General features: G+C 44.1%; 1 protein-coding gene across 2 annotated transcripts in view; it reads left to right on the forward strand.

Moving 5' to 3' along the window:
• The first annotated feature begins 1482 nt into the window (after window positions 1–1482).
• The window catches only part of LOC121273214 (unconventional myosin-Ib-like), a 56512-nt gene continuing 41716 nt past the window's right edge, over window positions 1483–16278 (forward strand). For both annotated transcript variants that reach the window (XM_041180211.1, XM_041180210.1), the window contains exons 1-6: window positions 1483–1608; window positions 3224–3339; window positions 6111–6205; window positions 8549–8653; window positions 9142–9188; window positions 9724–9787. In XM_041180211.1, the coding sequence (XP_041036145.1) occupies window positions 1483–1608; window positions 3224–3339; window positions 6111–6205; window positions 8549–8653; window positions 9142–9188; window positions 9724–9787 (553 nt within the window). The remainder of the gene's footprint in view (window positions 1609–3223; window positions 3340–6110; window positions 6206–8548; window positions 8654–9141; window positions 9189–9723; window positions 9788–16278) is intronic.

Here is a 16278-nt window from a genome sequence, read left to right on the forward strand (position 1 = left end):
AAAACAAAAAATAAACAGGTTAGCAGGTGCCTTAAAGTCACACACAGGGATTTATGAGACTGTGTTAACAGGTGTGTTAGAAACCATACAAATCCATGACAATTTAAAATGGTCCAAAGTGTGCAGACAGCTGCTGGCTGTTGCTGAACATTAGTTTTAAAAAGACAGATGTTATAAAATTATAATTCAGAATAGCTTTAGCTGATTTATCCTGCCCTTTCGCCCAGCACAGGATCGATTCTTTGAATTAGATGGGTGAACAGTCCTTTTTAAAGTTTTATTTTTATGGTTCATGATAATTCTTAGCTTGATAAGACTAATTTTTTTGAGGTACCAGAGGACTCTGGGCTTAACCCTGTCATTTTTGACACACACAGTTCACAACCTCAGTTATGTATTGTCTGTTGCACCAGGTGAAAATCTGGGAATTGTACAATCATACAGCAAAGAAGGAGGCCATTTGGCCCATCATGCTTGTGCTGGCTCCTTTGAAGGAGCTATCCAATTAGTCCCACTCACCAGCTCTTCTCCTGCAAAATTTTCTCCTCCAAGAATTTATCCAATTCCTTTGTGAAATTTACTGTTGAATCTGATCAAAGATTGAGTCAGCCCGGCCTACTGGTCAGACACCCAGCCTCTCAGCCAGGGAGATGCATAACATTGGGGGACCACAACAATGGATGGAAATGGGGAGAAAATACCTTGGCCAGGATTTTCCAGCCCCGTTGTGGCAGGATCTGTTGCAGGAGATGTGAAGTGTGAAAGTTAATGTTATTGATGATCAGTAACCACTCTTTATAGGTATCTGGCCCAACCCCCATCCCTTACAGTGTATTCCACTCAAATTTTCTGCCCTGTGGGGAAGGCTTGTCAACTCTTCCCCCATCCCTAACAATCCAGGTAAGACTGAGAACCCAGAGTGTGTGTGTGAAATCAGACAAACCTGCAAACTAGTGCAACCACTGCATAGTACTGGGGTACCCTTCACTACACTGTGCCTTTTCCTCCAGTGCACTGTGCCTTTTCCTCCAGTGCACTGTGCCTTTTCCTCCAGTGCACTGTGCCTTTTCCTCCAGTGCACTGTGCCTTTTCCTCCAGTGCACTGTGCCTTTTCCTCCAGTGCACTGTGCCTCCACAGAGTTCCCTCCAATGCACTGTACCTCGTCAGAGTGTGTTCTTTTGAAAGCTAGTTCATCAGTTAAAAGTGACAGTGCAACATTCACTCACACTAATATGACTCATACTTAGGAGCAGTAGTCAATAGAGTGAAAGATAATGTAGGTGAAATGAGGTATTATTTACTGCCAGTGCCAGGAACAGAGAGAAATTGGACTTTAAAAAGAGGTAGGACAATGCTATAGGGCAAAGACTGCATTCCTATCTGGAGATTGTTTGTACTGTAGGCAGCTATTTCATTATTTTATAGGCTGCTAAATAGTTTAATTAATTTCATGTCGATGTTATTCTTTGCAGCAACCAACCATGGATAAGAAGTCATCCTATCTGGACAATATGGTTGGCATGGGTGACATGGTGCTGTTAGACCCCCTCACCGATGAATCTTTACTTTCAAACCTCAAGAAACGATTCAGTAGCGATGAGATCTATGTAAGTACGTTGAGGAGAGCCACCCTCATGATGTTTGTAACTGTCAATTGAGAACAAATGTTTCTGGGTGTCTAATATTGTACAGTGAATAAATGTACTGTTCAGTTGAGGCACTGAACTGTACATTCCAGGGAGGCCACAGGTTTGACCCCCAGTTTGTGCAGATTTAGCTGATATCAGACAGGCCAATGATGGGGCCACAGCATCTCTGGGGAAGGGAAAAGTTGGTCACCATTTCCACTCCCAGTCGCCATCTAGTGACTCTTGCTAGATTGGCTCAGGTCTGGCAGTGATGCCCCTGCCAACACTCTGGGACTGGCCATAAGTCCCATTTACACCTGGCTGAAGGCCAAAAATATGGGCAAGAACCCATCTTGGCTGGGATTTTTCCCCATTTAGACTGGACCTTTAAATTCTGATTGGGGTCTTCTGCCCATCCCCCGTAACAAAGGGAGTTCCTGAGAGTTCCAGAGAGAGTTCCTGGCTTTCCCCAGGCAATACTTCCCTTCGTACCCTTGAAATGCTTCAGAGGAACTAACACGAGTTGGGATCCAGCACAAATTCTTTTGAGGCCTTCTGAAGCCCCTTTCCCCAACAAACCCTTTACTACAATAAGGCAATCAATCATGGAGGGGACCCATTACCCCTCTAATATTGAGTGGCTTCAATTGGAGCCAAGGACTAGTTAAAGATTTTTTTCCCCTTGGCCCTTGGACCTCAGGAGGCCTACAGATAGGGACAAGACAGTTTCTTCTTAGAAGGCAGACTACATATGGCTGGGACGGGTGCTACTGATGCACCTCAGCTATAGCAATGACTCTGTACCCCCTTGTAGATCTTGGACAAGGCCAGGCCGGGATTGTGCTCCACAACCTGACAGAGCGGGTCCCCAGGACATTTCCAGCCTCTCTGTCCCAACTCACACAAGTAAAAAATGACAATCGGGAAAGCGACCAGAGGGCATTCAATGCCTAGGGAACTGTATCCCAACATGAAATCGGTGCTTACAGGAGCAGAGGGAACAGGGAGAGGAAGAACCTTTTGGAGTTGGGGGAGGGAGAATTGGTGTATAGTTTGTAATACTGTGTGGCCGGGAATTCCCTTCGGTATTCTCCCGATCAGCCACCCCAACTTTAACGGGAGAATCCCCAGATAGATACGTTAACAGGCTTTCCACCAACTGTCCACTGACATTACAGTGACTGATTGGGAGATATCCTGAGAGAATTCCTGGTGATACTGTCTATGTTATATTGCCTGCAAATCCTTACCGCACACACCAGTGGCAGGTGATAAGAGTGGGAGAGATTCCTGGTCAGCCATTGAATGGAAAGAAATTTGGAGTCTCTGCCATCACCAGCCAAAGCTTCAGACTGCAACATGCATGGAAGCATGCATGGGGCAAGGACTGTCTGAGTAATATACCACCGCCACTGTACATACACGTTATATAATGTAGAATGGTGACAGTGTGCAGGTTGGCCACAGTGCTCTCAGACCTGGCACTGTGTTGAGCACATACTATTCTGGTCAGGGGTCAAAAAGTGAGCAGAAATATCTAGAATACTATCAATGAGGTGCTGATGGACTCTTGGCATTTAATTTATTCTCTCAGACTTACATCGGGAGCGTGGTTGTTTCAATTAATCCATACAAGGGGCTTCCTATCTACTGCCAGGAGAATATCAACAAGTATCGCAACTGTAACCTGTACGAGTTGAGTCCTCACATGTAAGTACTGCAGTCAACAGAGGCACAGCTATATTTGCAAGGTAGGTGATTGCCCATGGGACAAGGGTGATGTTTGAGCTGGAGCCATTGCAGAGAAGATCCATGAGGTTAATCCCCAGGGTCAAGGGGTCTGAGTTATGAGAATAGGCTGGAGAAACTTGGGCATTTCAGCTTGGAAACGAGATATCTGAGAAAGGATGTTATGGGCAAAGATAAGAGTGTTAAAGGTGTAGGGAAAGCTTACCCAGAATATTATTTCAAATGCATGTGAGCATGGAACAAGCGGACACAGATTCAAACTAGTAAATGGTAAATTTTAGAATTAGTATCAGGAAATTCTATTTTGCATAGAAATATCAACGTGGAATCCAGCCTGTCATGGCAGGAACCATAGCTGCTAGGCCCACTTAATCATGGGAAGGGCCATGTGCCAGTCTCCTGGTGGCAGGAAAACCTCCCACAGTTAAGTCAGAGGTGGGAAGGAGTCCATGCAGAAATTCACCCCCTTGAGGTGGGAGTCAATTAAGGTCATTAATGAGCCAATTGACAACAATTATCCCTCAACTCACTGGAATTTAGAGGTGGCTCAGGCATTAAATGGGAGTCGCACAGCTTTTCCATTCCTCCCAAAGGTGATCCAGCCAAACAGCTGTGGCCTACTGGGGGAAGGATCCTTTGTTGTCAGGCACTCTGTGCCCAATCGAGAGATCCGACATCAGGAAGGTGGAGTGGGGGAATTAGTAGAGGTGCTGCTGAAAGCCACCCCTTTCCTTGCCTCCAACCTTCACTATCTTAGGTTTTATTAATAGGGGCATTGAGTACAAGAGTAAGGAGGCCATGTTGAACTTGTATAAGACGCTAGTTAAGCCTCATCTGAAGAACTGTGTCCAGTTCTGGGTGCCACACTGGAGGAAGGATGTGAAGGAATTGGAGAGAGGACAGAGGAGATTCACAAGAATGATTCCTGGGATGAAGAACTGTATCTATGGGGTTAGATTGGAGAGGTTGGGGCCATTTTCTTTGGAGAAAAGAAGGCTGAGAGGAGACTTGCTAGAGGTATTCAGGATCCTGAGGGGAATGGACAGGGTAGATAGTGAGAAACTGTTCCCACTCAAGAGAACATCAAGAACTAGAAGACACATTCAAAATAATTGGCAGAAGGTGTAAATGTGATGTGAGGAAACATTTTTTCACTCAGAGGGTGGTTGGAGTCTGGAAAAAAACTTCCTGAAAGGGTGGTGGAGGCAGGTTTGATCGAGGTATTCAAAAAGGAATTGGATTGCTATCTGAAAAGAGATAATGCGCAAGGTTATGGGGATAAGGCAAGGGAGTGGGACTATTGGAATGCTCTTTCAGACAGCCAGTGCAGACTCAATGGGCTGAATGGCCTCCTTCTGCACTGTAATGATACTCTGAAAAATGGGCAGTTGGGCAAAGTACCAGAGGACAGTCAGTGCCCTTGGAACTAGTCAGCATCTTCAGGAGAGAAGGGGAAATTACATTTGGAAACTTGTCAATAAATTATTTTATTGGATTTATAATTCCTGGATCTATTTGTAAATGTAATATTCTATCCAGCCTGGCAGCTGTTGCCCTGTGTACAATCAGCATTTGGTTTATGATTACACCTTGATCCTATTGCTGATCCTCTGTAGTGAACAATCCCTTCGATTGTAATCAGATTTGCTAATAGCAGCAGTGTGCCTATTAACCTGAGTAATTTTTCCTCTGTACAATGCTCTAGATCTCCCTGGGTTTTATATTTTTTCCACCAGGGTCCTTGAACTACTTCTGCACAAACCCCCACCTTCTGTGGCCTCAATTTTACCTGGAGGAGCAGAGATGAGGTGCTTGCTAAGAAAGGAGACATAAATTGTTCTCTGTCAAAGATCAGAGCTAGATTAACAGTGCTCATGTGTGGGGCCTACCCCATCCCATCTCACCCTCTTGACATAGAGGGAGTTTCCCCATCAGTAAAAATCAAAATGTTAAAATGAAGTTTTCCTTCTATCTCTGATAATTATATTTAGAATTTTTTTTTATCCAAAGCAGTGCTGTTGACAATACTGGTGGAGTCAGGAATTACTGAGTCTATTCAAGTGAAGGAGCTGAGAGTGGAGAGGTCCCTAGTCTGTGTTTAGTTACCTGAGGTGGAATTTTATGTCCCATCCTGTCGGCAGGATTTCCCGGTCCCGCTGAAGTCAAAGGACTTTGGAACAGCTTACCGCTTTTTCCAGCCCCACCCCTGCCATGATGGGGCTGTAATATTCTGTACCTGATCTCAGCTGCAGGACTGTGGGGAGGGGACAGTAGCTGTGCTGCACTGGGCCTCAGTGCCCAAGGGAAGAGGGGAGGAAAAAGTCAATGGTGACTTCTGCTCCTGATCATTTCCAGTGATCCCTTGCTGTAAACTGTACATTTGTGGAGTTCGGGCAAAGACAGAAATGAGCTCCCCATCGCTGAATGGTCTGCTGACACTCACTCACACTCACATACACTCAAATGAAGAATGAGCACTGGAGCAATGCTCCTTCAAAAAGTCAATGCCTTTAGAAGAAGCTAGAAAACTGAGGCAAAAGAAAGAAAAAACTGCAGCACAAGGGTCACTATCTGTTAATAAAAATTATTTTTAAGCTATTGGTTTTGGTGTGGGTCCCTTGAGGTGATATGATCTTTGAGGAGGACATGTCAAGCCAGAGGTCACAGTGGAGGGAAGGAAGCAGAGATACAGTGAACAAAAAATGTTCTAATTATCTCACTTTCCCCTACAGCTATGCCATTGCAGATGAGGCATACAGATCACTCCGAGACAGAGATAAGGACCAATGTGTTCTCATTACTGGGGAGAGTGGATCGGGAAAGACAGGTACAGTATCCTGGGACACAGCCAACAAGACTGACCTTCTCCAATTTGTAAAAAACACAGTCAGTTTACTAAATTGTGGGGTATAATACAACATTTATATACTGCCTTTAATGTAATAAAAACATCCTAAGGCCCTCTACAGGAGCATTATCAAACAAAATTCCTGCCCCTGCTCTAAAGTCCTATGTTCCTATGTAAAATTTGACACTGAGTTACATAAAGAGGTTTTAGGAAAGGTGACCAAAAGCTTGGTAGGCTTCAAGGAACCTTTAAGGTAGGTTTAGGGAGGCAATTCCAGCACTCAGGGCTCAGGCAGCTGGAGGCATGGCCACTACTGGTGCAGCGATGAAAATCTGGGATGCTCAAGAGGCCAGAATTGGAGGAGCATGGAGATTTCAGAGGGTTGTAGGGGCTGGAGGAGGTTAGAGAGATAGGGAGAGTCTGAGGCCATGGAGGGATTTGAACGTGATGGTGAGAACTTTAAAATTGAGGTGGTGCCAGACTGAGAACCAATGTAGGTCAGTAGGCACAGGGGGTGATGGGCGAACTGGACTTAATGCAAGTTAGAGCGCAGGTGGCAGGAGCTTTGGATGAGCTCAAGTTTACAAAGTTGCAGAATGAGGGCAGAACATGAGCTCTGGTGGGGAGGTTGTGGACTTCCAATCTGTAGAGTCAGGATTTGCCAGGCCAGACATGTTTGCCCACACTGACCACCGTTCACTGGCTGTACAACCAGGTTACCAGGTCTGAGCCATTCTCAGGGAGACCGGTGGCATCATTGGAAAATCAGTTCTGGGAGGGATCCTCTTGGAGCACTGTCCCTGACCCACCTGTACTATAAAAAGATGTGAAATGGTGTAATGTGTGGGTGTAATCGAAACCGTGCACTTGGAATTTAGACAAGAGATAAGACTCAGGACCAGTTACTTTGTTGCTAGGTGATAATCAGCAATGTATCCGCTGAATTACCATGTAAGGGTAATTCAGCCAGGAGTTTGTTTAATGCACAGCCGTCAAGGTCACTTGCAAAGATTGGATGCTTTGTGCAATTAGAAACCAAAAGCTGATGTGACCATTTCATACTTTCCTGTATATAGTTAATAAAGAGGTAAAACCTGTAATAAAAGCAAAATACTGCGGATGCTGCAAATCTGAAATAAAGACAGAAAATGCTGGAAAAACTCAGCAGGTCAGACAGCATGTGTGGAGAGAGAAACAAAGTTAACGTATGACTCTTCTTCAGAGCTTCAGTTCTCTCTCCACAGATGCTGCCAGACCAGGTAAAACCTGTAACTCAGTTTATAATGTAGACTTTATACTGGTAGAAAGCCAGGACGATTTTGACAGTCTACAGAAAAATTGGTGCAAATCTGGTATTAAAAGCCCTTTTGGTTATGGCAATTACAGTGCTAATTTTGCGCTGCTGTAGTAGGGGCTATGGAACTGGTGTAATGTTAGGAAGCAAAGCATAGAATGCTGGAATTCTGAAATAACACTAGAGAATGCTGGAAACACACAGCATGTCAGTCAGCATCAGGAAGAGGAACGACCAGTTGATGCTTTGTGAACACTGAAAGGTCTGACCTATCCTCTTTCAGATTCTACCTGACCTATTGTGCAATTCCAGCATTTTCTGTTCTTATAGAAGAATCAGTGTAAAGTCCAGAGCGCCAAGCTGCTCAGATAAGGTGTGTGTGTTTACACACTAACACAATGCTCTGCCTGTGGGCGGGTGGATTGGAGGGGGTGCGGGTAGCAGGATGTCTGTTCTTGTGTCTTTATGACAGGACTTTAAACTGAGGCCCTGAATGCCCTCTCAAGATCCCACAACACTATTGGCGGAGGAGCATGGGAGTTCTCCCCAGTATCCTTGCTGATATGTAATCTTTCAAATCAACACCACTAAAACCATAAGAGATAAAAACAAAAAACTGCGGATGCTGGAAATCCAAAACAAAAACAGAATTACCTGGAAAAACTCAGCAGGTCTGGTAGCATCGGCGGAGAAGAAAAGAGTTGACGTTTCGAGTCCTCATGACCCTTCAACAGTTCTTCCAAAGAGGGGAATCAAAAAATAAACTCCCATACCTTAACTTCTGTGCTGTGAAATTCACCACAGTTTACATGGGTTAATACTAGGAGCCCCAGGTAAACCTCTTTCAGGTGGAGACAGCTTTGCAACGTCAAGAGTGCAATAGGAAAACGAGAGTTGTCCCCTCTTTTGCACCCACCACTGAAGAAGGTAGTGTGATGGCAAGTGTAGAACTATAAGTCTGAAAAGGTAGAAGGGAATGCTAAGGTAAGATTTGTGAATTACAGTGTCTATTTCTTTCTTCCCCTCAGAGGCCAGTAAACTTGTGATGTCCTATATTGCTGCAGTTTGTAGCAAAGGAGAAGAGGTCAATCAGGTCAAAGAGCAGCTTTTGCAGTCAAATCCTGTCTTGGAAGGTATGGTGCATCCAGTTGTATCTGCCCTTCATTTAACATTTTCTTTCCAAGTTCTCCCTTAAAGACACTGACTCTCACTGAGGTATGGATTCTACAGCCTCTGGCTGCCCACCAGTGCCTCATCCTCATTCCATTCCTTACTTGTAAGCTTTGACATTGAGTGTTGGCGGACTATCGCACCATAGAGGGCTTGATTACCTTGCTCTGCTTTTAATGTGTCACACCAACTGTAGCTGATGGACAGAGTGGATCAATGACTTGTCCTCATACCTCCACCAGTGCAGCTCTTTAACCTGCTGTGAGAACACACATGACAGAGACCTGGGCAGCAGGCCCTGATCAGCAACTTCTCACAGCAGTTCAGCTGAGATGAGGGATCTAGTACAGTGCGGAATCAAACTCCTCCACCTTGGGCCTGTATTGATATTAATGCTGATCACTTTCCATAGAGCCACTCCTGACTGTTTTACACCTTTTTCCTTTAACAGCATTTGGCAACGCCAAGACTCTACGGAATGACAACTCCTCCAGATTTGTACGTATTATTGTGGACCATTAGCTGACAGCTAGGTGAGGGAGGGGGGTATGTGACTGGTTGGGGATGGGATTTTGGGTGTGGAGAATTAATTGAGAAAAAAATTTTAAAAGTTCACATTTTACAGGGCACCAGGGAACCACATATTTTGTTGCCCATATTATGGAACAAATATGTGATTTATGGCCTGTTAGAGCCTAGCCCATGGCAGCACAGAGCTACAGAATGGAACGTCCTGGCTGCATTCACCATCTGAGCAATTGCCACCATGAGAAGGTGGTGAATGGAGATTGGGGCTGTTGTCCACAGGAAGTGGGGGATTGGAAGATTGCATGGTAAATCACTCTGCGTTGCTTGCACCACTATCCCATGAGTATTGGAGGGGAAGGGTGGGGAGCAGGTAGAGACTTGCGTGAAGTAGGAATTCTGTAACTGTTATTTATGATGGGGTGGAGTTTTTATGGATATTGATAAAGCTAACATTTTCCTGCATTTGTGTTTTTCATAAACTGAGTTTCTACATTTCCTTGTTCAGGGGAAGTACATGGATATTGAGTTTGATTTCAAGGGTGATCCATTGGGCGGCGTCATTAGTAACTGTAAGTATAGTTCTCGGAAATGCTAAAGGAAACCAGAGGCAGGGTCACCCCATTCCTCAGTTCTCCTGGATTTAGCCTTCTGATACAAAATAGTCAGGTGGGCAGGCAGTCCTTAGATCTCCACTTGTGATCCTTTGTGCTGAGCTGCTGGAAGCCTCAGGGTGCAGACATGTCTTATCTGATTCCCCTCCTCCCCAATAAGGTGTCTCCCCACTCATCATGACTTAGGCTAAGTACTAAGCAGAGCAAAGATTGGGCCTGTATTCTCTTACTCTATGACACTAAACATGAATACTTTGAGATCTCATTTCCACTGTGTCATATTGTCAAAGAGACCTGTCCATAAAGACAGAGTTTTCAATCATCAAAAAGCAGGGGATACAGAGTGTTGAAGAAAGATAGAGTGGACAGGAGAGGAGATGTTTTAGCCCAGATATCAGAAACATCTCCAAGGTTAAGGAAGTAGCTCTACTGAGATGTGGGAAGTTTTCAATTGAACCCCAGTTTCTCACTATCACCCCCTTTCCTCCAGCCCTCTTCAGACTCAACTTAATGAGCGCCAGGACCTGTTCCTCAACACCTTCCAAACCGCTGTCATTTGCTCACTTCTCCTTTAAAAGTCTATTTTGGACCCCTGCATACTTGCCAGCTACTGACTTATTTCCAACCTTGCCTTCCCCTTCAAGCTCACCCAGCTCTGCACCAATCTCTCCTACCACTTGCAGTTTGAAGCACTTCAGTTTGGTTTCTCTCCTGCCAACAACACTGAAATCACTCTTGTCAGTCACCAATATCCCTCTGTGACTATAACCATGGTGTATTATCCTTCCTTGCCCTCTCTGCCGCCTTCTTCTATCACCTCTCCTCTGGGGTCCATCTCTTGGTATCACCCTTTCATGGTTCTATTCTTACCTATCTCTATGTAGCCAGCATATCATGTGCAATGATTTGTCCTCCTACCCATGCATAGCCACCTCTGGTGTACCCTGAAATTTCATTCTTGGCCCCTCCTATTGTTCATTTACATCTTGCATTTCAGTGATATGATCCATACGCATGGAGTCAGCTTCTGAATGTACATTGATGGCACCCAGCTTTACCCCTCCATGGTGCCGTGTTGTCTGACTGCCTGTCAGGTAATGAAATCCAAAACCCCACCTTTAGCTCAGGATTTGTAATCAATGGCTTCAATATATAAGATGTTTAAAAATTGAAATTATTTTATTTTTCCACTGATGGTAAATTTGCTGTCTATTCTTGTCAAATGATATTGGTTGCACTCTTGGATTTGACGTTCCACAGGAGCGCAGTGAAAACTACCGTTACCAAGATGTATCTGTCTCTTACCCACGCGCACACACACAATCTAACTATCCCAGACCCAGGTAACTCAACACCTGCAGACAGAAGGGCATGCCTACATGTGGAAAACATCTTACAGATATATCTAGCATTAAATAGTGACATTCATTGCTAGATTTTTATTGGGATTGTGAATATTTTTGTGTTTTCTATTTTATTAATGGTGGTCCTATGATTACTTGGCCATTTTGGCATACTCCTGTTCAAGCTCCAGCAAAAGGGCCACAATCTCTGCCAGGATCCAGACTCGCATTGGAATTTCCTGTAGTTTTGTTTGGAGACACGTGCCTCCACTTGTCCCAACAAGATCACTTACACTGAGGGGGGACAGGGCCAAGCATGGGAACCCCTTACATTGGAAGCTCCCACTTTTTCAGCCTCAAAGGGACCCAGCCTATGGTTGGAGGCTGATACTTTGAGTGAAATGATATATATTTGCCTCCTGATGGGCCAAAGTGGGCCTCACTTGGAGGCTTCAGGTTGAGATGTGGCCTGCAACCCCAAGAGCTTGAGACCAGAACCTGCAGCTTTCAAAGGAAGACTTGGTGCTTCAGTGAATGGTAGCTTTGAGGGAAAAAAGTTGAAGGGTAAAACTGCTCATTGTTCTCCTGGTTCCTGGTGCTTCTTGCTACCTTTGATTCATTCTGATTATTCAATTTTGGCAGGTGAGTGATAATCCCAATATTTGTTGCCCTATGGCTGTGCAATCTATCAGAAGTATGGCTCTTGTGGCATGATTCCCCTAAAACCACACTCTCAAAGGCAATGTCTTTGGAAAGGTGTGCAGCTACTAGGGCATGAAAGCTGCCAGAGTGCTACTTATTAGATAGATGGTATGGCACCGGCAAGACAGGGTAGAATTAAAGACTTAAAATGTTAGGAGGAGGCTGTAGAACTTAACCCTCAGCTTCATAAATACTACTGACATTGTGAACTGTATCTGTCAGTGACAATTAAGGGGCTTTCCACATGCTTAATAGAGTTGGTTAGCATGCAATGACAGTGCCACTATAAATTGCAGACCTTGACAAACTGACAGACTGTCATGATGGAGTTCATCTTAGCAGATAATATTCTCTTTCTATATCTAATTTTTGTAACTGTCTAAATATCCAATTGCTATGCACCATTCAGAGTGAATGTTCCGTTTCAGTGGAAAGTTATGTGATCAGTTTCAGGCCTTTTGATACAAAGTCCTAGAAATCCATTGACTGTGCCCCTATTACAGGCAGAAAACAGTGCCAAAGTGTCCAAGATGGTGGGCAGGTGCACACACACATACTCCACATCGAAAGTGCACTGCCCACCATGTTGGTAAAAGTAGATAAAGAGGCCAGGGTCCCTGGCTGAAACACAGGCTTTACGTCCTTTGCATAGGAACCCTGATGCCTGTTTGAGGTCCCTTTCCTGGCTGTGTTCAGGAAACTGTGCTCTACATATGGCCTAACCCTTCATAGGGACCACAGGAGGCCATCATCAATAAAGTACCTTTGTTGAATACTTACTGAAAATGGAGTCAGGAGGTGGAAAATGTTACAGCAAAAGTGAATATTCCATCCTAGTGATGCTCCTGTGTCCTACCTGACTGACACAGCCTCACAGTTTGCGAACCACTGCCCTAAAAGATGTTAATAAGGGCTGAAACTGTGGGTGAATGTAAGATATGCTTAATGATTGTTTGGTAATACAGAACTTGAGTATTGCTGAAAAAAGAGACATGTCAAAGCTTTTTGTTTTGCACTCATCAAGACACTTCGCAAGAATACCAATATAAGGGGAAAACAACAATTTATACTGTATGTGAAGAGAGCGTTGATTGGTTGGCAAGTGGTATTGCCATGGAGAATGCACCACTGATGGTGACTAACAGTTAACTGCCAAGCATTGTTTGAAATTTAAACCAGACAGCTTGACCCTGATTGGTCAAGGCACTGCCCTGAGGAATGGGTCAGCAAATGGCTGTCACTTATTTTGTTTAGCTGAAACAGGTGCAATGTGTGTACATGTTCTTTCTGTCTGCAAAGAACAGGGCCCGTGTACCAATATATGTAGCTTCCAGTACAGGTAAATGTGCCACATTGCAAGCCTGACTGACAATCTTAAATTGGTTGTCAGAGTAATTCTTAGCACACTGAGGATTATTTAGCAAATGTTATCCAGCTGCAGAATCACATTAAATGATGGACGCTGTGTTCTGAGTTTTGCAAGCAAAAACTGGTTGGATATGGTCTGTACCTTATCCATTGCGAACAGCGGCTGGGACATGCTGTTTGATATGATCCGCCAGTCTTTGGGACATACAGCCTACATACCTAGCATCACACTGGCACTGAAATTCACATACCACATTACTCATTTGTGTGATGGGCAGAATGTCTTTTTGGATTGATGGCAGCATCCCGTTAGTGGTGAATACCACTCATTTTGCTACTGCATAGTAGCAGTGTGAAACAGCTAGCTTCACCTGTTGCTCAAATATTTGAGATACCTTGCCCTTCCAGGGTAATCTGAGGTAGTCTGGGCACTTTTCAGGGTAGAAAGTAACAGCCTTAGACCTGTTCATGAGTTTGTGCGATATACAGTGTGAGATGATCTGATCAGGGTGCCCATTATCCTACAGGATGTCTTTGATGTGCCCTATTTCAGCATCAAACTTGCATGGTGAGCAACTGTCTTGGGCCCTATTTACAAAGTTGCCAATAAGATCAATATGATAGCTTGTGGAACTGTAAAAATCCCAACATATATATTGACCAGTGAAGGTAGGCTTGTGGTAGACCGACCCCCTGGTGGATTTCTCAACTAGTACGTCAAGGAAGGGGAGTTCATTTGACTGCTTCATGGAGCCCATTAAGACATGTAAAGAAATTATTACATGCAGCTGCAGATTTAAATATAGCAAACGTATCATCCGCATATTGGAAATATGCAAGGGGTTAGAGGTTAAGCGTTATTCCATCGAAGACACGTTTCTCATGGAACCCAACAAAGATGTTTATGAGAGTTGAGCCTAGAGGGGATCCCATGGCAACACCATCTATTTAGATATACACGGTGTCATTAAAACTGAACTCAACTGCGTGAGTTGCCGAGCTCATAAGTTCAATGAAGGCTGATTCACACAATGGTGGCAGGTCTAGATCACTATGGTATGATGCTGCAGCGCAAATATCTATGGCTTCCTCAAGTGGAACATTGGTGAATAGGCTAGCAATGTCAAATGAGCACATGGACACAGCAGTGCTATCAATATGCAAGTCCTGTATGGCCTTCGCAAATGTGAAGGAATTCTTCACCGTGTATATGGAAAACCTGGTCAAAACCGGTTGTAACAATTTGCCCAAACGTTTAGCCAAATCATGTTGTACAGAAAAAACACTAAAAAACAGCTGCTGGACTTGTGTAAGAGTGATGAGCTACTGTATGATATATATGACAGCGTTCGTCCCCACAGCTCGCTGCGTCTGTGTATGTATGGGCTGCCCAAGTCACACAAAAGTGATCTCCCTTTACGCCCCATCTTATCTATGACCGTTCGGCCCTGAAAAGTGCCCAGTCTACCTCCGATTACACTGGAAGGGCAAGGTATCTCAAAAATTTCAGCAACAGGTGAAGCTAGCTGTTTCACACTGCTACTATGCGACAGCATAGTGGTATTCGCCACTAACAGGATGCTGCCATCAGGCCAAAAAGATGTTCTGCCCATCACACAAATGAGTAACGTGGTATGTGAATTTCAGTGCCAGTGTGATGCAAAACTCAAAACATAGTGTCCAACACAAGATGTGATTTCACGATTGGACAACATTTGCTAAATAATCCTCAGTGTGCTAAAAATTACATTGACAGCCAATTTAAGATTGTCAGTCGGATTCAGTGTGGCACATTTGCATGTACTGGAAACTACATATATTAGTACACGGGGCCCTGTACTTTGCAGACAGAAAGAACATGTACACACATTGCGCCTGTTTCAGCTAAACAAAATAAGTGACAGCGGCTGACTCATTCCTCAGGCCAATGCCTTCACCAATCAGGGTCAAGCTGCCTGATTTAAATTTCAAACAGTGCTTGGCAGTTAATTATCAGTCACCATCATTGGTACATCCTCCATGGCAATGCCGCTTGCCAATCAATCAGCACTCTCTTCACATACAGTATAAATTGTTGTTTTCCCCCTTATATTGGTATTCTTGCGAGTGTCCTAATGAATACAAGACGAAAAGCTTAGACGTTTTTTTTTCAGTAATATGCTTAATGATTACTTCCTGTAAATAGTCTAGATAGAAGTTCCTAGTAACACAGCCTCTGCTATTAGAGATAATCAATGTAGGCTTAATTGCTTTAACGCAATGAGATGGACATCCTACACTGGGTCAACATTTTCAAAACCAACAAAGGCTAGGGATACTTAGTAATTATCTGATGGTGCTATGTGAGATTTTGAGTTGCTGACGCTCATTCTGAGAGAGTCAATGTACCCTGGGGAGGTCCTGGTAGAGTGGAAACAGATGAACATGGGCACTACTTTCCAACATGTTGACAAAACCAGTTCGGGCAGCTGTGCACTCATAAGCCTTCCATCAATATTTGGTGAAAATGGAGTTGGTTATCAGGAGGTAAATTTTGAGGATTACCTGTACGATAATAACTAAAATCACTGTTTTACTGAGACTAAGTCAAATTCTGTTTTAATTACATGGGATTCGGGGATTTTTACTGGTGTTTTGGGATCACATTCAAGATGCTACCCTATGAGTTGTACAGTTTAAAATGCACAGCTTTTTAGGTGATGCTCATTGCCCTTAATAGTCTTGTTTGGCAGTGTGGCACCAAAAAAACAAGGCCAGGAAAATGCCCCAAGGACCATGGACTGGGATCAGCAAGTTTGAAAAGTATATTTTTGGTTAAATATTATATTTACAGTCCTCACAGTACTTGATGAGCTGAAGAGGAGATGAGATCACAGCAACAGAGCTGCAACAGGGTCCTGGGGCAGCTATCAGCAGAAAACAGAAGAGCAATCTAGTTCAGCAGCCAGCAACAATCAGCCAATAACAGGAAATAAACACCATGAACCATGAGCAGAAATAACCAGCTGGCAACAGCTAGCAGCAGTCAGTCAGCAA

The sequence above is a fragment of the Carcharodon carcharias genome, chromosome X, assembly GCF_017639515.1.
Source record: "Carcharodon carcharias isolate sCarCar2 chromosome X, sCarCar2.pri, whole genome shotgun sequence".
Lineage (NCBI taxonomy): Eukaryota > Metazoa > Chordata > Chondrichthyes > Lamniformes > Lamnidae > Carcharodon > Carcharodon carcharias.